This window comes from Zootoca vivipara, chromosome 9 (genome assembly GCF_965207765.1).
Source record: "Zootoca vivipara chromosome 9, rZooViv2.hap1.1, whole genome shotgun sequence".
Classification (NCBI taxonomy): Eukaryota; Metazoa; Chordata; class Lepidosauria; order Squamata; family Lacertidae; genus Zootoca; species Zootoca vivipara.
This window is the reverse complement of record NC_142592.1, coordinates 49,300,526-49,323,213: the sequence shown is the minus strand read 5'-3', so window position 1 is coordinate 49,323,213 and position 22,688 is coordinate 49,300,526. Positions and strand designations below refer to the sequence as shown.

Here is a 22,688-nt window from a genome sequence, read left to right as displayed (position 1 = left end):
TCGAGAGACAATAATATTTTATTACAAACTCCCTTCCCCGACAAACAAAACAAAACAAAACCTGCTTTGATGGAGCTGGTTGCATCTGTAGCCTTGAAAAAGAAAAAGTACAGCAAAGATTCTTCGTTCCTTGTATGCAGTCATTTGGTATATCTGTATCATTTGGCAAGTAAACAGCGATATAAAATATGTTAAATTTAATGAATATCTTCACGTTAAAATCCCAGATTTTATATAAATGGTTACATTTCTGTCATCCAGAAAAAAAGTTTATGATCTCCACCCACTGCACATAATGGAAGTGTTCTATGCCATGTTAAGCCAGATCCTACAGGTGCAGAACCGATAAGAATGGGCTGGAAAGAGAGAGGGAGAGAGAGGGAGATTAGATATCTTACATCTAGAGCGCAACAAGACATAAATTTTAAAATCATTTCTAAAGAACTCTTCAGCTGCAATGCTATGACCCGGCAATCACCTCCTGCATTTGCCTTCCAAATTGTTTTCATTTATCTCAGGGGAACTTGCTTGTAAACTTGCAGCAAGAAGCCAGAAAAGGATGACTTAAAGAAAGGGTTATAAGAGCCAAAAGCCACTGGAAATGTCTCCAGCCCCAAGCCCTTTTAAATAAATTGGAAGCCCCCCTTCAAATTTCTTGCTATAAGCCTGGCACTGCATCTATAGAACCTGCAATCTGAAGCAACTGCTTCAGTCTGGTCCTGTTACTCCCACTTCATAAAAGTCTGTTGTGTCAGCTCAAGCGAAGATGGAAATATTTCAAATTTCTTACCCAAGAACTACCAAGACCCACTCACTCTTCAAGTTTATAGTCTGTGTTAGGATGTATATTGGATTCAGGCAAATCTCAGGTTAAAGCAGGCTGCTTTGGACAGAAGCTGGGCTTGTCCAGGTGCAAGGTGGCTCTCTGAAGCATCCTGAACCAATAATGTAATAATGTGCAAACCCTAATGTGCAAACCATGGATTAGAAAACGAAAACAAAGGCGTGGCTTGCCTGGACACACCCTTTGTTATCTTTTCAGTACTGGATGCAGAGCTTTTTTATACCCCCCAGGTTTTGCTTTTTAATCTGGAATCTGCTCCTTTTACCTGCTGGTCTTTTAGTGCCATTGATGAGTGATTATGATGTAAACTAATCAATTCAAAGGTGTTATTAAATAATAGACATTTAAAAATAATAAAATAAGAACCTATACTACCTGCCTTAAATTCAGTTAAACATTGCACATATTTCGCTCTTCGCAAGCTATCATCTCATTGATTTCAGTAACTGGTTCAAAATTTGCCTGCTTGAAGTCCTGCAAACAGGACATTAGAACTGCCTTTATGCATGCTCAGCCATGTGTATGTAACATATGATGTGCAATACACACATGTGTACATGAGTCCCTTCATCCTTGCACTCCTGTCCCAGACAGAAAGTTGGGGACTTGAGTGCAAATATTCAGACAATTAAAAAAGTTTTTTCCCGTACAGTATAGTATATTCATGGACATTCTCCTCTAAAGTTAAGTTTTACAGACAGTTTAACTTGTACAGACAACAGAAATTAGATGAAGCCTCAGGAGTGGAGGTATCATTTCAAAAAGAGTCAATCACAGTGTCACAAAACTTCTAATTGCCTTTTACAATGTAAAGCCAATGGAATCCAGATTTCGTTTTGATGTGCCTTCTTGAACAGCAGCCTCCATGCAATCCGGCAAATTGTTTTTGAAACTGAGGCAATTTAAAACACAAACAAAAACAGCTTGCAATATGGCAGGTGGGTTTGCTGTTTAAAAGGAGAAAGTAAAAAAAAATCATTTCGGCATGCCTAAACCCTTGATCACATCTAAAGTAGCTCATTGGATCACAGCCTATGAGCTTTTCATCCCCTTTATTCTGGACACTACAGTTGTAGACAGTGTTCCTAAAGATGTTCTGATAAGGTTGTTTCAAAGTACACTGAGTCCACTTATATTCATTTTGAGACACAAGACGAAAGAACAAAAACCTCCACATTGGACTGTGTCTTATCTGCCTTGCAATCGTGCTAAGTTCTTAGAAAGAGCCCATTTTATATTTTTATGCGGGGGAAGGTAAGAATGATATTCTGCATGTTATATTTGCATGAACTTTACCTGAGGATGTCCCAAATGATGGACTAGAAGCTGGCTGGTCATTTTGCCTGGATATCCGGTTGTGGCAAACAAGTTTTCATTGACTCGGGACCACCTATATACAAAAGCCCAAACCACAAATGTTCTTAGAAAAAATATTAGAGTATACCAAATACACATGTTGTAATACAGTCAAAGTTAGCACCCTTGAATCTAATAATTTCAATGAGAGTAAAGCACTTGAGACTCAAGAGAATGTTTAAATTTGACTGGGTGATTCCGGGTAAGAGAGAATGTGTATATATGTATTTTACACGTGTATACGCAAACATCTTTTTTCCTGCATTTATAAGTATAAACGTTACCTACAACCAATCATGCAGGCAGTAAATACTTTATATGTATTTCTGTCTCACAAAGTGAGAAATCAAATCGATCTGTAGCACTATCAGATATATATGGAGAAAAGCAAAAGTATATTGCTTGTTTAAAAATAATTTTCTCACCCTCCCCACCTCATTTTTACTTGGTTGGTATAAGCTGCTTCTCAATTAGGGTTTTTACTATTACCTATTACCTCAAGGTCTCTTCTCCCCCCTCCCCCCCCCAAATGTTTAAATAAAGGTTTAGAAGGCAATGGTCTTGTTAAAAATATTTTTAAGTTGTGTCGCAGTTCTCCCTTTACTTATTTGATCTCTTGTTACAGTTACAGGTAGGTAGCCATGTTGGTCTGCCAGAGTCGAAACAAAATTTAAAAAATTCCTTCCAGTAGCACCTTAGAGACCAACTAAGTTTGTTATTGGTATGAGCTTTCGTGTGCATGCACACTTCTTCGCTCCCTCGGCCAATAACGCGAGATGAGCGCCGCCACCCCAGAGTCGGTCACGACTGGACCTAATGGTCAGGGGTCCCTTGACCTTTAAGGTGCTACTGGAAGGAATTTTTTTATCTTATTACAGTCTTATTCTTCAACAGACTAATAGACCACAGCAAATATTGCATGGTATACCTACAAAAAGAGAAGCTGCATAGTATTTCCGAAAAGTAAATAGTACATGTACGACAAAACCAAACAATCCCTAATAAAAAATTCATAGGGTAGAGCCCACTTCAGCAGATGCAGTTTAGGACAAAATACCTGAATAATCTAGCTCTATCTGCATGGACAGGTCTCTTATCCAAAGGATAACTGTAAAAGAAAACAGAACAATTTCTAAGTGATACCCACACTTCAGTTTATGGGACAGTTATAAAAACCCCAGAAAAGGAATTGGACATGCATCTTTGACATAGTTACCTCCTATGTTTATAGGAATGTAAAAGTTTAAGAATAGGTTATGCAAATAGAAAAAAGAGCAGAGCTTTTGATAAAAATACCTAGATCGAGTAATGTCCCAGATAAACCAGTCATTTCCAGCAACTGCTCCAACTTTAAAATTATTTTTTAAACACCAGTTTGCTGACATCAGTGGTGTTTGATCAGTTGTGAGAGACAAAATAGCTTGATGGGTGACAAGATCATAGAATCGTATTGTTCCGTTCTTCTCTGCGACCATTAACTAAAAGAAAAGTAAAATGAGGTTACAATAACTTTTGAACAGTAAACCTTAATTTTTTACTTCCCAAACCTAAATAAACCTGAATCCCTGTAAGAAATATTACAATATCAGCTAAGGGATTTATATTTTACAAACCCCATCTTGTTCACACTGTCCTTTTAGGGACTCAAGTAAATGACTGACCCACCTTTTCCCAAAACAAGAGGTCACATCTTTGGCTTGCTCCATGCCTTCGTACTATCCAGATATATCTGAAGTGTAGGATGAAGACGTGCCCGCTCTCCCCAGTCTTGAACTTGGGGACGGATAGGCCAGGTTGATCTCTAATTTTGCCCTGTGCTTTCAGGCATTCCAACTTCCCCCAAAGTCTGGAATAAGCCCCTCCACAGTATATGCCAGACCACCTTTGGGGAAGATCAGTGGTGACCACAAGTAATGTCTCCATACAAAGATCATGAACCCCTGCCCTACTTCAAATCTTTTATTTTGAAGAACTCATGGGTGGATTTCACTATCTGGAGAGCTTGGACTTCTTTTGTAGGATCGGGTACCAGGACAACTCAGTTCATTCTGTTGTGCCATGACACAGCCCTCAGCCTGCTGCAGTGCTTGAAAGATGCTGATTCGCAAGTCTGTGAATACTTTCATGTTGCTGGGGGATAGGAATGAGTTATCTCTTGTTGGCTTTGGAGATGGCATTTTAGATTGTTCAAAAAACAATCGAATTCAGACAAGCTTCAGTTTTGTGACCTATCACTAACTAAATCAAAGGTGCTTCACCAAGGAAAAATTGCCTGCAGCATACTGACCTTGAATGCATCTTCAGGATGCCAGCCCACACTCACTCCAGGAGAACGTAGAACAAAGTCAGTGGTCAAGTTTCCTTCCAGGTCCCAGATCCTAAAAAACCAGAGAACAGTCGCGTTGTAAAAAAGGTTTCATACCACGCCCAGTTTAGAACAACCACCTCATTAAAGTTGTTACAACAGGGAAGAACTGTGCTGTTTTTGATCTTAAATTCAGTTGGCAGAAGACAGGATATGCTAGCCAATTAGCATTTAAATTATATAGATGGAGAAAACATATATGGAGAGGTGGTGGGTATCCTATAGGAGAGATTTTAGGGGGGGAAACTACACAGGAAGTATTAATTATTTCTCTAAGACAGAGATCATGCCACCTATTTGTAACTCTCTTTTGTTGCCCTCAGAAGGAAGTTCAAGGGGTTCACATCAGACATGAACAAATACAGCATCAAGACAACCAAATGTGAAAACAATCCAACAATAAAAATGCTACAATAAATCTATAAATGAACTTTACAGTAAAGTACATCACTATATAACAAAGGGATAATAATAAACTACAACCCATACTTCAGTCAAAAAGATTAATCTATACAGTGTCCACAATTTCGAGATTTCCAATTTCCAAACCAACACACCAAATACTCTAGTTAATAAAGGCTATGGAACTGAGGGAGGGGTAGCAGGAAGATTACATGTCCTTTTCCTTTTTAAGCATTTCCTTTGTAAGATTTCTGTTAAAACTTGGAGGTGGCTTCAGTAACACTTTGCAAAGTGGCCTGCTAAATATGTCAAGGGCAGTCTTTGAATAACCCTATAATGTACCCTTTTCTTCCTATTTCTTCTGCAGTGTTTTATACATCTGCAGGTTATAAAGAGCTTATAACCTCTTTGTTTCACTTTCCCAAATGGAGGTGGGGTGGGTGTGCTCCCCAATGTAAAACAGAAGACACTGTAGGCAGATGCCTTACCATTTATCTCCCTCGCATTTGCAGGCTCTTCAATTCACATATTTATGCAACAGGAAGCTGTTCAAAGAAGGCTGTCTTCTGCAAACTGATGACTTCCAAAAAATTTCGGCTACAACTTCCATCAGCCCTAGCAAGCACAGCCATGCTCCTGATCAGGGGAGGCTACTGTGGGGTGGTTGCAAAGTATGCCTTAACTATAATCTTTTTTTTAATACAATAACTTGGATTACAGGAAAAAATAGAACCATGACCAATTGGATTATCCTCCCACATTCAACATATAAAAATATCACTTGACTTAATTGCGTGATTTTATCATGGTGTTAAGTATTCTTGTTCATAAATGTATAAGTGAAAATGTTCCATTTAACCTTCTGTTAAAAGATACCAAATAGCAAAATATTTTATAAGTTAAGTTTTGCTTAGAGATCTTTTGAGTTCACTTCTCACCAGGGCTGTGAAAAGTTTATATTAGCATCGGAACATACTCTTTAGTAAAATGTCTTGTCAAGTCTAGACAAAATAGATGTGAAATAAAATAAATACAATTAATTAACAGTGCGAGCCTTTCTGTGCCAAACCTCAACAGATCAAATATTTGTTTTCCCTGCAAAAATCCTAGGGCCTCCAAATTTGGAAAGATCAGCATCCTTATTTTTAAAAACTCCACATTTTGTGAAAACAAAGAATATCTACTTGATTAGGTAATTTACAGACAAAGCCCTTTCTTCTGCTGCCAGAGGTTTTGCCTTGTAGGTCTTTCCAAGTCAAATCAACACTTTCTGCATGTGTTTACTATGTAGGGAAGGAGCGTAGTACAATTCAAGATGGTGAATCATTTTGGCCAGGGAACATCATGTCCCTTCCCCAAAGGCAAACGAGTTGAGGTGCAGGCAGCAATATTTTTCTGATTTATGCTTTAGTGTCAGGCCTGTATCTGCTTTATGTTTTGTGGATGTATAAAGATCATGTTCAGTAACAGAACATCCTCCGAGAGCAAAATATGTCCAACAACCTTTACCACTGCCCCAACTACAATATAGTCCTATTAGAGCCCCCTTCAGGTACTACACATTTTGTAGATGGCCAGATCTCCATGCCAGAAAAGAAGAAAAGCACATATATACCAAACAAATGCATGCGCAGTCACATGAAAGCTGACAGAGTATGAGCTGAAGAACTGGGAAGTTCCACATTGAACCACAGTTCCACTATGAATTCCTTGGTAGTTGGTCTCAGAAAGTTCAACCCAAAGGAAGAGGGGAAATCCAAAGGGGATGCAAAGCCCTGCCAGGTGGGAGAGGGGTGGACCAAAAGTTGGAGCCACCTGACCATGTGTTCAGGCTCACAACTGGGCCTTCCATGTGGTGATGAGGGCAGCAAAAAGATCCTACTTTGTTGCCTCCACTGCATCCTTGGGAAGCCGTTTGGCGGAGCTGTTCCACGTGGTCCAGAGGTTGGTTGCGCCTGACCAGGGGGGCAGACCTCTGGGACACATGGTAACTAGCTGTAACTGGATGGTTAAACACTTTGGGGATAAAGTTGCTTGGCTCCGCTGTGATTCAGATGCTGCTACCGAGACCAAGGAAAAGGGGACAACAGAGGACGAGGTGGTTGGACAGTGTTCTCGAAGCTACTAACGTGAGTTTGACCAAACTGCAGGAGCCAGTGGAAGACAGGAGTGCCTGGTGTGCTCTGTTCCATGGGGTCACAAAGAGTTCACAAATAAACAACAACAACAACAACAACTGAGACAGTATAAACTGAGGCGGACTCCAATGCAACATTGAGCCTGGTGTTGTGGGATCATTTCCGGTTGATGAGGCCTGAGGATGTGGACAAGATAGTGCCAGTGATGCGCCAGCTTTTAAACCCTTGCTAAAATCTTTTCTATGCCACCAGGTCTATGCAGGCAATTAAGAGGACACCCCACAATGGACTATTGATATTTGTGTCTTTTTGCTCTTGTTTTTAACTTCATACGATTGTCTGGTTTTATGTGTTTATACTGTTGCCAACAGCTGTGATACATTTTTATGATACAGCAGTATATAAATATTTTATAAATAAATAAACTAAAAATAAATCTTTCATATGTATATTTTCTGTCATGTATTCAAGCAGCACTTAATTTTGAATAAATTAAGCTAGTTGAAAGTTGAGATATGGCATGTTTGTTAATAATGAAACATCCTGTCATTTTCTCCATTTTAACTGCACAAAAAACAGGTAAAATTCAGATCAGGAGCAAATAGGACTGCACATGCTTAACAATAAAAATGATAATTTGCTCTCCTGGGTTTCCCCCTCTACAGTCCATCTAAAGCAGGCATCCCCAAACTGCGGCCCTCCAGATGTTTTGGCCTACAACTCCCATGATCCCTAGCTAAGAGGACCAGTGGTCAGGGATGATGGGAATTGTAGTCCAAAACATCTGGAGGGCCGAAGTTTGGGGATTCCTGATTTAAAGCATAAAGCTCTTGATGGAAGGCAGACTGATAAGAGGCAGGCAACACTGAAAACAATTGTTCAATCCTTGAAAGGCACCGGAATCCATGGGGAAAAGAAAGAACAAATTATTAAGAAAAATCAATGCAGTAATAAAAATAAAAATACTGGGCAGAGGTTTGTACCAAAGGAAGCATAAAACTATGCAAATAGAACGTTTAAGTTCAGGCATTTAGTCAACATTTTCATGCACATCCAAGTTTTAGTTTTGGAGAATTTTTATAAACTGGAATATACTTTCTTAATAGTGTTTGGTTCAGATTTCCAGGCAACCACAAATTATGACGACAATCCCTCCTTCCTCCCTTCTTGTTAAATCAAAAGAAGTCATAATTCATATTATATGGACCATCCTTAACAGATGTTTCTTTGCAGGCATTCTGACTGCGTTTGGGAGATGGCTTGATTCAGAGGCACATGTAATGCATATTTGGAAAGCTCTATTTGAAAACTGCTAAATTATTACTAACCTGGGAAGAAAACTTAAGTACAGGTTTTAGAATGTCAGTCCTTCCTGTGGTTAATATTGCCTATCTATGAAAGTAATTCCCAGTGATTTCAAGAGGCTCCTTTTCTAAGTTAATACATTTGGAATTTCCCTATCATATTTTATATTGGCCTGGAGCCAAAGCACCACATAAAGGGCTACTTCCAACACTAGCCCTACTCAGAATAGCCCCCACTGAAATAAATGGGCATGGTTAACTACTCAGAGTATAACTTTGTTGGATACAACCCAATGTGTTCTCCACAAACATGTTGTCCCCCCGATCGATTACAGCAGCTGCCCTCTGAACAGCATCCCCTTGAAGACTGGGGTGTGTGTGTGTCATCTAAAATATCATCCCAAGAGCTGCCAGAGAAAAATGTCCATGTACATGCACAGATGAGCCTCTCTTGATCCCAGGCTTTGTTTCACAGAAGTACTGTTCTGGCCTGGAGAGTAACTTAGGAAGGGCACAGTCAAGAAAGATGAGTTGTATCACCTGCTAGATCCACTGATTGCTGTCTCCTTTACTGTAAATCTCTGCCATCCTCGCTTATCACTTTGGATACCAAAGAGAACTCATTTTCCTCCATAGGTCTCCTGTTTACTCTCCCCACCCATTTCTTTTTCTCATCCCCTTTCTGTTGCGTACCATCTCCTCTACCGTACTCAATTCCAGCACCACTGAAATAAGGAAAGGTACTACTCCGCCCCACCCCCTGATTCACAGGCCAGTCTATCATATGCCCAAACTCTTACGCTCTCTCCCCTTCACTTATCAAATCCCTGTTTCTTGGGAAACCTCCTCTTCCTTCCCTTGCTATGCTTTGGGTGTCTCACCCCAAAATTTCGTATTCTCCGTTACTCACTGCCCATAGCCACCCACTGCAAAAACAGAACTTATACTCTCAGGCATTGCCCCAAAGTCCCTCACTTGCTTTCTTCCTATTGTGACCCTAAAACCTTTCCCAAAGCCTCACAAAATCACAGTTCAAACCTCCTTCTTCACCTGTTCTCTTTCTAGAGCAAGTTGTTCTAGTCATCATTCATCTCATCTCTCTATTCAGACAAGCTTCTCTTCTTTTTGCTCCAGGCAACATCTTTCCCATTCTGTTTCTCTGATCAATTTTACTACATCCTAGCTTTTCTATGTATTTTCATGCATACTTTTAAAAGTGATGTCTTTTTAACCATTTTAAATATTTAGAACTATTGTAGTAATTTTAAACTCTTTTCAATGTAGCCTATGGCTAGAGCGCTATTCACAGAGTCTGTTTAACATCTTCAATGAATATGCTAATTCCATTTTTGCTACAATAAACTGTATCTTTTCTTTATCTTGGCTGTCCTTGTTAACCCTGGGAATGCAAAATTCTGGAGTGCATTCAGGTCTCCATGTCAAAAGGAACCTTATAAAGGGGTGTCAGGGTTGCATGGGAGAACTGCAAGTTTGCATTTAAACTGCACACTTCACAACGCAAGGCACTGACTATTCAAGTGCTGAAGAAGTAACTGGCAATTCTCTCACCAACTTGTATATAGCCACTCACTTGCTTGCCTGCGGCAAGTAAGATTTGGCCTCCAGATGGCCAGACAGGGAAGCTTTTAAAAGCAGGGGCAATTTTTTCAGCTTGTCAGCCCACAAAATAGCTATTATATCTGTTCTCCATGGCAACCAAGATAAAATCAACACACACAAAAGCTTACATAAAAAACCCCAAACCACAGTGTTGATTAAGTGCTAGGGCTACTGTAATGGGCGTGAGGTGGTTACTCACGAGTAACGACGCTGAACTCCAACCTGGCTTTTTACAGGTTTATTGTGCATACTATATACAGTGCAGAGCTAACTAAAACACGTCCATCTCAGTCACTTCCAGAATCTAGGAGTGCCCCCTTCCTGCTCCTCCCCCAGCATAAGAACTTGGAGACCCCCAAGCACCTCCTACCCTCTTTGCGCTTGACACTTCTGCGCAGACCGGGTGAGGGAAGCAACGTCCCCTCTTCTGAAATCTCCTGTTGCAGGGAGTGCAAGGGCTCTTTGCTACCATCTCCCAGCTCTCTCTCCACCCTTCTGACCATCCCTCCTTCCTCCCCATTGGACAACTCGCGACTATCCCGGCTGGAAGAGGTGGTGGAGGAGAGGAGGGGCTGGGGATCCCTGTAACCTGATCTGACCTCAGGACTCTCTGGGAGTTCACTGACAGGTACAAAAGGTCTTCTCCCTAGTCCTTAGCTGCCTGCTGCTCTTTAAAAGGTCTGAAACAGAAATAAACCCCTTGGAAATGTGTTATTTGCGGTTCGAGGACCCGCCCCCCGCGATAAATAAAGACACAGTGACACATGGTATTAGAGTTAATGGGTAGAATGAGGCCACAACTTTATTGGTTAAAGCAAGTGAGAGGTATTGGCTTAGGCATTGGACTCGCTAGCAAGCGTGACTCCACCCCGCTCGGCGGGGGGGTCATGTCAGGTTAACACCCCAAGGGAGGAGCCTGTTGATGCAAATACAACTGAAAGCTCCCCCTGGTGCCACCGGGGGTCGTGCCATGGCCCTAGCCACCAGCAGTGCGTAGGACGGGATCCACGACCGCCGGATCCCTTAAGGGGATACCCCTATAAGAGGAGGGTTGGATGATGGCCACAACCAGTCCTCGAACACACCAGACAACTCCATATTCCAATGCCTACCGCCAAATACTGAAGAACTTGTGACGAATTGCTACGAGGCAGGCAAAAAAACCAAGAGGCCGGTGCCAATTAGCCAATTAGCTAAAAAAACTCCTACCAGGCCCCTTGGGCAACCAAGGCGACCAACCGAAGTCCATAGCAAGGTCAAAGCGAACACCCTAAGGGGAAACCTAAAGGGAGGGTGGGCGGGAGATCCGATGAGGTGCAGGGGCGAAAAGGGGCGATCTGGAGTCTGCCGCGCTCTTTTAAAACCCGGTAGCCCCGCCCCCAGCTGGTCCTATTGGCCAGCCCTGAGTGCGGCAGGTAAAGGTGGAGCAGGGAGCGGACACGCCCCCCTGCTCGCAGCGTAGAGTGGGTCCCGCCTGCAAATTCCCCCCTCTCTGAAGAGGAGGGATCTTAGCAACCAGGGCCAGGTAGTGCCAAATGTTTTCTGACCCAGAGACAGAGATTCTCCTCACACAGGTAGCTGGACAGCCTGCAGCTCCTCCCACTGGCAGTGGCCACTAATGATGCAAGAAACCCACTCCTTAGACCAAAATTTCCCAATCTAGTGCCATCCAGATATTGTTGGTCTATAACTCCCATTATCCCTGACCATTGGGCTAACTCGGACTTTAGAGTTGCAGTCCAAGAATACCTGGAAAGTATCAGTATTTTTTGCACAGGTGGGCAAATAAAACTTTTTCCAGGATAGTAATTGTTTTTTGTTTTTTGCAAGGCTGCTATATTGTTTTAACCTACATACAGCAAGCGTCAAAAGAAAAGTGAAGAACCAATACGTAATCTATGGGAGGCGAGTGAAAAGCCACATGTGAAAAAATACTGAAAGTACTCTTATCCTTATCTCATACTACAAGAAGAAGAAGAAGAGGAGGAGTTTGGATTTGATATCCCGCTTTATCACTACCGAAAGGAGTCTCAAAGCAGCTAACAATCTCCTTTCCCCTCCTCCCCCACAATAGACACCCTGTGAGGTGGGTGGGGCTGAGAGACTTCAGAGAAGTGTGACTAGCCCAAGGTCACCCAGCAGCTGCATGTGGAGGAGCAGAGACACGAACCCGGTTCCCCAGATTAGGAGTCTACCGCTCTTAACCACTACACCACACTGTGAACTTGATTCTCTACAGTGACCTTAAAATTTCTATGACCTCTTTTCTTTTCTTTTTTTAAAGACAATGATTTCATTTCTAAAGAATTTACAGTCTAGCGATAGGCCTGTCCTAGGAACAGTAATAAAAAATGACAAGCAGAAAATACTTGGCATTTGTTGCGAAGTGTTTCACAGCAGAACAATTATGCAAAGTGAGCATATAATATGATTAATGCTAATAACTAAGTTATAAGGGATCAGGTAATACTTTTGTTTCAGAAAGTTATTCTCTTTGTGAGATGCCTAGATACTGTAGCAAGTCACAAACTTGCATATTGTTTGGTTCTTTGTAATGATTAAGTGCTAAACGGGGGAGGGGGGAATGGATCACATCTGTATGACACATTTTAATACAACAAAAAGTGGGAAGAAACCCTAGAATCCAAGGATCAGCAAATATTCTCCTTATGTCACAATCTTTAATCCAAGTCCAAATATTCCCTAGTAAAGCATTACAGTACATAACAGCTAAATTGGTGAACATTGTACTGTAAGTTCATGTCTTTAGAAAGAGAAAAAAAGATTTATTTACAATTGGAAAACAAAGTGTTTTTATATTCTGGGTGATTTTTCTACCATGGGTAAAAGTTAAATACGGTAATTACTTTTCTATTAAAAACATACAACTAAAATGTTAAATGCTCTATTTGCAAACAAAACTAGCATTCCAATTCTAAAGTTAACATTCCTATCAACACTGGGGCAGTATCTTGGCCTCTCAACATCACACTGCCAAAACAGCTGGTACACTCCATGTGTTTATATAGCCTGAGCAAATTTTAGGATAAGGCAAGCTACATTTCTTAAGCTCTCAAGCTATTTTGAAAAATAATTTAGCCTGGTCTTATTGCTGAAGTACTGCAAAATGAGGGGTAAAGGGGGGTGGAGGAAGGGAAGCCCGCTGAGAATAAAAGACAAAAAACACTGCACAACCACTGCCAAAGGGCTGAAACGGTTTTTGAATGTGCAGGATGACTCCCAGAACAACATGTTTTGGCAGAGGCTGTGATGAGAGGAGCAAAGGAGGGGAAGCGGCCTAGAATACCCTTGGGTATAGCTCTTCTTTCAGTTCTTACAGCATGCATCCATCCTAACTGTCCAAATAACAAATAGGCCAGCAAAGAAAAATGGGGAGTGGCAAAAAAATAAAAATAAATCCTGAACAAAAAGCAGCAGTTATGCAGGAAAGTACTAGAACTACAACATTTTCCTACCACATGGAAATTATGACTTGGAGGAAAGTGCTACAACGAGTGATGGGGAATATATACTCATGCTCAGCAACTACTAGACAGCAGTACTAACCAAATACATTGCTTCAGGCTTTGTAGAGCAGACCCCTCATTGAGGGAGAGAGTTTGCAACCTATGTAATTGTTGTAAACATCACTATACTTAAAAATCTAGTTTCACAGGATGAGTGAAAATCAACTGTGGCCACTTGCTTGTAGAACACACTTCCACTAGTGAGTGAATGGGGCTTTCCCTCCCTCTTTACACAGTCCCTGCAGTCCCATATTGGGAGACACTCTGGAGCAGATTTGGGGAGAGGGACAAGAAGGTAAGTCCCATTGCACAAGCAGAAGCTTGCTCGTACAATGTTGGACATCATCCTATGAGTTAAAGTAAAAGGCCTGTGTGTGTGTGTGCAGGAAAAAAATGCTGGAAGGACACAAGAACAAGTGAGTAGTAAATTATTTGATTAATAAAACTGTTTAAACTTCCAAGTCCCCCTCCTCTCAACAAATATTTTATTATACATGCAGATCTCGCTCTCCACATGCTTGCTATATGAAAATTCACTTAACTGCACTTAAAGACTTATGCCCAAACTTTGCTATATTCTCCGCAGGTTCACTTATTCCAGCAGTCAGCTTCCTTACTTGCTTGGATTTTTTGTTTTTTCCCTGGTTGTCAGCAGCCATTTCAGGAAGAAATCATGGAGAGGGGGAAAGACAGTGGACAAATTCCGCCTGAGAAATTCTTATGAGAAATGTTTCCAAAGGAAACAATGGCAATTGTGGACTTTTTATGCAAACGCTCACCTAATAAACGATTTCCAGAGAATGCATTGCATCAGTAAAGCAGGATCTGCATGTATTCTATGAATTATTATTTTAGAAAAACCTCCATAAAAAGGCTTGAAATCCTGCAATTACAAGTTTTTCCTTTACATATTTAGCAAAGTGAGCCAGTATTTTTCATAAGTAATTAGCAGGGAAGTACAAGCACACAGTATTTTTTAAAGTAATACACAGGAATAAAATAAGTTTAGTCAGTTTTATATGCAATCTTCTGAAAAACTGCACTGCATGAAATATCAACCCTTTTAGAAATTACATAGTTAATACTTAGAGAATTGCTTCAGTGATCAATGCTCTAGTTTTAATTAAAAATATGTAGAGAGAGTTAAATTCACGTGTTTAGAAGAAGACATACCTGCAAGTATGGTCATCACTCACACTTGCAATTTCCTGACCTTCTTTAGGTGAAAATACCACATCATTAATGTAATCTGTGTGGCCCTCCAAAGTCTGTTGATAGAAAGCAGAAATATTTTTTGTTATAAAATAAACACAGGAAGTTAAAGAACAACTGGTACAAGCAAGCAAATGTAAAGTGAAGATCTTAATTATTATCTGTCAGGGTAGGATACAGGGGACAAAAGAAATGGCTTGTGTTGGACCCAAGCAATTTAGAGCATTGCAGCATACAATAACTATCTAGATTGTGTGTGGAAAACAGATAAAGCCAATAAGTAAAAGTCTGTTTTAGGAGATAGCTAGTTCAAAACAGGACAGCTTAACAGCCAAACAGCCACTAACTGCAGCCTCGTGAAATGAGCATATCAATGGAACCTAGCACCATACCTGCACAAAACCTCACCTAGCAACCTCAGACACTCACTAAAAGTGGGGTTGGAGCAAAGCAGACCTTTTATAGGATGCCACAGAAAAGGGCATGACAGGATGATGACCATTGTCCCATTATGGTCCCAAGGATAAAGGGGGAAGGCAGATCAATTATTGCAACACCAAGGAGAGCTCTTAGTGAGCAATTTGCTCCAACAAGGGTTGGAGCTGAGGTTTTTGAGCCCCTGCCTCCCATCCACCTCTCCTGGGCTCTGCTCCCTTTTGGAGAACTGAAATGCCCACCCTCTCGCCTTCATAGAGGCACTTCTCTTGTATCCCATAGCCTCCCATTTGCTGAACTCCCTGCACAACTGCCTTGGTGAGAGTGTGGGAGACACTCTTCTTCAGCTTCAGAGAAAGGTGCCCATGAGGGTTCTTGCTCTGGTTCTATGTGTGGCCAGAATGCTCCTGGACAATTTGCTCAAAGAAAGCATTGCAGACCCCACAGCTGTATAATTAGTACTTCATAATCAAAAAGGCTGCAGAAAAAATAATTGAGAACAACAAAGGTGTAACTGACCGTGCTGATTTCTAAGCAAAGTTTGACCTTGTGGCCATGGATGACAAATTCATACAATCTAAAAGCTATATTGATGGGGTCTGAATACTAATGAAATCCAGTTGTTTCTAGGAAGGAAAGTTAGTAATAGGGAAATAGCTAGTTAGAGAAGTATTCATCCAGATACAATCTTTCAAATTAGGGCCAAATAGTCATATTTTTACGGCCAATTGGCACTTTATTCCTCCATTACCACTACCAGCAGACAAAGGTTCCAGCTTCTTCAAGCTGGCTTTCAACATGAACATGTTGAAACAACTCGCAGACAAGCTGCGACTGTAGCCTCTCCATTGGTGGGAGAGGTTAACAGTGATCCAGAAACAGAGAAAGAGAAGAACCAGGGCAAGACTGAACATCTGCTACCTTGGTGTTTTTAAACTAACTGGGCCATGTTCGGCTGCATATTAGCCATTTTGTCTACAAAGTGGGTAGCAAAGTATTAATATTGAGCATAAGATGACACAATCATTTTCTTTAACCATACACCTAAAATAGTTCTACTGGACAACAATGTAAATGAAGGAATACTACAGAACTGGCATTCAAAACCAGCATCATCTCATAATTTGTAGTGTTTTCGGAATAATCATTATACATTTTTGTATTTAGTCTTGCAAGTCTCAGCATGTTACCAATTCAAACAATTATACGTTTAATCAATTGACATTCAAACTACTGTTTATTTTACTATACAAGGACCTATGGAAACCTATTTCTTGTCTGATCAAGCTGTAATAAGCATTGCTCACATCAATTATATAGTAAAAACAATCTTGCAAACAGTTTACATACATGATTAACATCATTCATCAAAGAAGCTCCACTGACATTAGTTATAAATCAGAGTGTTAATATATAAAGTCTAGCACCAGTACAGACTTTCTGGCAGCTTGAACTATCAGCTCAATCTGGGAGTGTTAATAAACCACCTTAATCACAATAGTGTAAATTGTAGTTTTAAAACTATCACAACTATGACTTGTAGAATCTCAACATTATTTGGATATGTATGGGAGGCTGTTTTGAAGAAGGATAAATATTATTCAAGAGAGTGATTCTTAATCATGGATTAAAGTGATATTTAATTATAAAATAGTAGCTGCTTCAATAGGAATATTTATCAGACACAAGATTTTAATTTCTTCTTGTAAAACAGTTCCCTGCATATTATTTCCATAAATTATGCAGGCACCACTCTGCATATTTCTGGTATTCTTCTTCCTTAGCATGCCATATTGCTCTACCTTCATGTTCCTATTTGTATCTATTTTAGACTGAACAATTACTAGGCAATTAAAGAACATTTATCCATGTTATTAAAATTTTGCCTTAAGAAGTATACAATGGTTTTGTTCTGCAAGAACACACTGATTTTAAAAGTGTTAAAACAAATGATTCAAGGTTTACAACATTTATGTAACTTCATAAATACCACTCCAATAATATTTACTTTTAAAAAGTTGGCATGTTAAATAAAGAACACAAAATAGCATTTATCATTATAATTTGTTTCTCCTTCTCACCTTATATCCATTATTTTCTTGGAGATCTGAGGTGAATAACCTTAATTTCTTATCAGCAGCTGCAGTACAAAATCTAAGGTAATTAGACAAGCAATACATTCAGTCATTCCATACAAGTGAAATATAGTTGGCAATGTTATTAAAGATGGATTTCTCGAAGTAAATTTGCATTCATTATAAAATGAAAAATAATTAAGCTGCCATATTTCTCTGAACATATACATTAGATCACAGCCAGGCAGGAATTACTCGCAATTAAAGAAAATAATACCGTTCCTGATTTTGTATGTTAGTATGTTATATGTATTGATGTGTGGAGCTAATCAATAGCATTTATGTAACTTGTAGCTCATAGCCAAACATTTATGAAAATAAGAAGATAGCAGGAAGAAAACCCTAGGAGGGATCTGAGTCAATGCCGATTATGCTAGCAGTGCTAATCAAATAATTAAATATCATTCAACACTTTCAACTACTCAAGTTTCAGTTACTCAAGTTCCTTCAGCCTAATATTGTAACTTAATCAGATTTAACATAAAATAGTACAGGCAAAAACTGAAAAGGCAAAAACTGCTATGACACCTTACCAAAGTCTGAGTTGCCTCAGAGGAAATAAGCAAAGGACAATTTACCCTGGTGACCAGGGCTCTCAGACCCTGCTGCACAATGCAGCACCACATGGAACACATGAACAGTTTTCTTCTGCCTTGGATAGCTACAGGAGAAAGTGCTGTTCACATAGCAGACGTGGCTCTGTATTTCTGGGTTGGCTGTGCACACAGAATAGCATAAGGGGACCAATTGCTTCTGTCCCTCTGTACTGGCAAATTATTGCATGTGACGAATTAGGCTGCTTACAAAAACTTGTTAAAACTTGGTTTAACAAAAGGTACTTTGGCAAAGTTCCCCCACTCCACACCAGTATTGTTGCTACAGATTAATGCTAATACTTATCTGGACAAATTTCTTTAAGACTCTCAGGGAATGGGCATTGCTTCACAAAAGAAACTCCAGTACTGCTTGTATGACAGATCACCACATTGTTTCATTCCCTGTTCCTGCACACATTTTTTTTTGTTGAACACAGAGTTTATTTTATATATACAGTAGCATTTGTTTTTAAACACAGAGGTTTATCCATCTCATTCATAACTGACTTTCCAGGATGAGTTGTCTAAGGCTGCAGTTCTACACACACCTACCTTGAAGTAAGCTGCATATAACTCAATGAGACTTGCTTCTGAGTACAGTCGTACCTTGGAAGTCGAACAGAATCTGTTCAGGAAGTCTGTACAACTTCCAAAACATTCAGAAACCAAAGCGTGGCTTCTGATTGGTTGTGTTGCAGGAAGCTCCTGCAGCCAATCGGAAGCTGTGGAAGCCCCGTTGGACATTTGGCTTCCAAAAGTAATTCACAAACTGGAGCAGTCACTTCCAGGTTTGCGGTGGGAGCTAAAACGTTCAAGAGCTAAGCTGTTTGAAAACCAAGGTACAACTGTAGATATGTTATTAGCACAATAAAAAATGACCAAGAAAGTTTACATTTAAGCTAGATACATTACCGTATCTGGGGAGATAAAGCATCAAGTCTAGTTTCTGGACTCCATGCAATGACATCAACTCTAATCCCATGATGAAAAACTCTTAGCGTTTTATACTGAATTCCTTCCACTTCTGTATCCTCATCCTACAGATACATGCAATGCACTTGTGAGCAAGTAATAAAACACCGTCCATCTCAAATATTTTGTGATATGATAGACTTGACAAACAACATGGGCCCTGAATTATTTATTTGGGGCCTGGCTACATGGGATTGCAGATTCTTTGTGCACTTCCTCTCATGAGAAAGATCATGCATTTCTATATAATTACCTGGGGGTAAGGTATATCAGACTCATAGGGACACACCTCTGAGCAGACATGCATAGGATTGGGTTACAGCAATACCATTATATCCCCATGTATTCATGTGAGGAATCCTAAAGAAGCCATGCTGGTTCCCCCAGCTCCCCTCATGTTTTTCCTGTCAGTATTCCAAACTAGTGAGTGCTATCTATGGAATGCTTTATGAAGGGCTTTCCCCCAGAAAGAAATCAATTCTAATCAAATATAAACTGCATTGCAAATATATATTGTTAAATAAACAACCAAACAAGCAAATAAATAAATGCTTCTTTAAAAAAATCTTTTTTTAAAAAAAGATTGTGCCTTTTAAATGCGATATGCCACCTTAGGTATCTTTGGCAATAAAGACAAAAAGATGACAACCAATGGTTACAAAATTATTGTGCGCACTTATACATAGAACTTCTTTTCTTACCCAGTGCATCATTCACATTTTCAGCTTCTCAAAACTAATAGCCGCATTTGTTTTCAAGTTACAATGCCTTCTTAATAAGCTTCAGATCCACAAAGCATACTAACCTGGAACCTGCAGGTCCCAATAACGACATAATTATTGCCACCATATGCAATGAGTGATTCTGCAGTGCCACTCTCAAATGGGTTGAATTCCACCACATGCACGTAATCTTCACACTCCACAGTATAGGATGCACTTCGGGAATTCTCCTGCTTCATCTTCAGTAAATGGATTCAAGTCAACAGTAGGCTCCTCAGGTGGAGAAGGAACTGAATTGTAAATGCACATGAATACAATTGGGCTGTTAGTTATCTGCTTTTACTCAGAGCCAAGTTCCACTGTGTCAATAACACTTTTGCTCAAGTAACCAATTGCAGTTTGAGACTTGGAAGTTGCATTGAAATAAATGGAAGATAGATAAGGTCTACACACACAGGAAGATAATGCAATATAATTCAGAAGTAGTAGACTGGACAATGAGTAAAGTTTTGAACTTTGTCTTTGCACAAGTAAAAAACAACAACCCCAGCATAGCAAAGAGTGCACTGGGCGTAAACCTTTACTTTTTGATATACTAGCTTTGGTTTTTTATAACATATGCGAGGTCTTTTGCACATAGCAGCATTATCCTTCACCTGAGGTCTAAAAAGTCCGCCTCATTCTGCTATTTTTTAGTTAAGGCACTTTTACTCCACCTGTCAAACATGCTCCTTGGGCAGCCGACAAGCTTTAAGAATTGAATTAAATAAAGCATACAAATAGTCCGACAGACAACATGAAATAGTAAGGAGAGTGTAATTTTATATCTACCTATCTATTAATTCCTCATCTGAAGTAATATATTTATTATATACTAGCTGGCCCTGCCACGCGTTGCTGTGGCTAATTCCTGTGACTGCCACCACCCTGTGTAGATCCATGACGTATCCTGCCCCCTCCTCCCGCCACCCCCTGCTTCTCCCTGTGATTCCCCCCAACCTGTCCCGTCCCATGACGTATCATGCCCCATCTTCCCCCCACCCCCGGGTCATCCCTGTGACTGATCCCACCATGTCCTGACCAATCCCTCCCCCCCAACCCAGGCAAGTCAGTACCTCCATTCAGCCTAGTCTGTAAAGGCTTCGGCCTAGTATGTAAACAGCAGCCGAGGTGCTGTTGAGAGGGAAGGTTCTACAGGTGCAGTACCAGTGTAGCTGCCGCTAGAGGGCGCTGGTTTGCAACCTGGTTCTTTTCCCAGCATGCACTTTTGGCTGAGTGGTACATTCTGGAAAAGGGTTTTTGGGGGGTTTCACCTGGCGGAGGTGTGGCATCTGTCTTTGAAAACCTTATAAGAGCCTTCGGACATTCGCTTTGGACGTTGTGTTCAAATTTGAATGGAATCGGTGAAGCGGTTTCAGAGAAAAGTGGATAGTAACCCACATGCCCAGTATATATATATAGTTTAATAGAATAGATATAGATGGGAAAAGAGAAGGAGAGGAACAGGAAAACAAGCAATTGTGTAGACTAGGCTTCACTTCTGAATATATATCTTCTTGTGCTGCAAAGGAAATAGAACAGCACCATAATGGGAAAATAATTCTTTTGGATCACTGTGTTTATGTTTTGTACCATCAAGTTATATATAAATGTTGCTATTCCTCAGGCATATGAAGATCTTATCTTTTCCCCTAAAGGTTTTTTACTTTGAAGGAATATTCATAGAAATAGATGGTCCTAATGTTTAAACACCCTTTAGAATCAAGGCATAAAGCACAGTGGTGGTGGTCTACATGAGCTGTAGATAAGCTGGGTGGGATCTGATCAGTACCTTAGATGGGTGACCGCCTGAAAACCACATGTACACCACCTTGAGTTCCATGATGAAAAAAAAGGCAGGATATTATGTATAAGAAAATGAAACAATTCCACCTTGGGATTTGCAGATAATCAAAACATTTCTCTCACGTTCATTTAGAAAGATAGATGAGCGCCACAACCCCAGAGTCGGTCACGACTGGACCTAATGATCAGGGGTCCCTTTACCTATGATTCTTTAAAAAAAATTTTTTTAGCGCCAATGCTTTCATTTTTTCACAACAGGTTACTACTGTTCATTATTTGAAGTGGGTCTTTTTGCATGTAGTTTTTCCTGTTGCAATATAGCTGTTACTTCACAACAACTCTTCTTCTGTCCCTCAAAAATAATTGTTCAGGTTTGACTGCTCATGCCAATTTTGAGAGAATTAGAAGCAGCCTGTACAACAGCCTCTCCCAGCCCCAAACTGGCACTTTCTAGTTGCTGCTTGAACCATCGTTTCCTAACCATACTGATTGGGGCTGATGGGCTTTGTAGCCCAAAGCAACTGAAGGGCATCAGGCTGGGGAAGGCTGTTGTACATTATCCAGAGTGAGGTGGCAGTGCAAGGCTTTTAGGAAAATCAAGGCTGGCTGCAATATTTGAAAGTTGCTTATCAAGTGGTTCTTCCCAAGTGTGCATAAACATTCCATGCCAGCAAGCTTTGATACAAAATAGAAAGGAGAGCCAGCCTATTAGTTCATATCAAAACAAAACGGCTTCCATTGTTGCCGCTGCTGTATTTTGAGCAACGCGTCGTTCCCATCCAGCATTTCCTAGGGGTGAAACACCAGCACCGGCAGAAACGTGCTACATATTTTCCTGGACGCTTCAACCGGCCCTAAGAACGATGTTTCTCTCTACATGAGGTATTCCTCGCACAGCACAGCGTTGAGCTTCAATGTTAAAAAATTAAATCTACCCTCTCCCCTGCCCTGAAGACTGAGGCGATGCAACCTCCGCAAATCTCCACCCTCCCATCCCTCAGAGACTGGAAGCAGCCGTTAAACCGCAAGACACCCCCCACCCGCCCTGATCCAGCATAATATTCATAAGATCTCCCACCATTTTAAAAAAAACAATTCCAAATTTCCGCACCTCATTCTCTGAGCCGCACGCTCCCGCGAAGAATTCAGCACTTCCGGTATCTGCCCCCAACCGCGACAAACCTCTTCCGGGTCACGGAGCGCAGCGCTTGCTGA

General features: G+C 40.5%; 1 protein-coding gene across 1 annotated transcript; it reads right to left on the bottom strand.

Annotated features, from left to right (window-relative positions):
• On the bottom strand, window positions 1-22,651 carry NUP37 (nucleoporin 37). The gene is made up of 10 exons (XM_035127026.3): window positions 22,585-22,651; window positions 19,712-19,918; window positions 18,847-18,971; window positions 17,285-17,357; window positions 14,730-14,824; window positions 4,488-4,578; window positions 3,497-3,678; window positions 3,258-3,308; window positions 2,141-2,234; window positions 1-356 (listed from the first exon to the last, which is right to left on the bottom strand). Exons 2-10 carry the CDS (start codon window positions 19,865-19,867, stop codon window positions 243-245), a joined length of 981 nt encoding a protein of 326 aa, XP_034982917.2. The 5' UTR covers window positions 19,868-19,918; window positions 22,585-22,651; the 3' UTR covers window positions 1-242.
• Window positions 22,652-22,688: the final 37 nt, after the last annotated feature.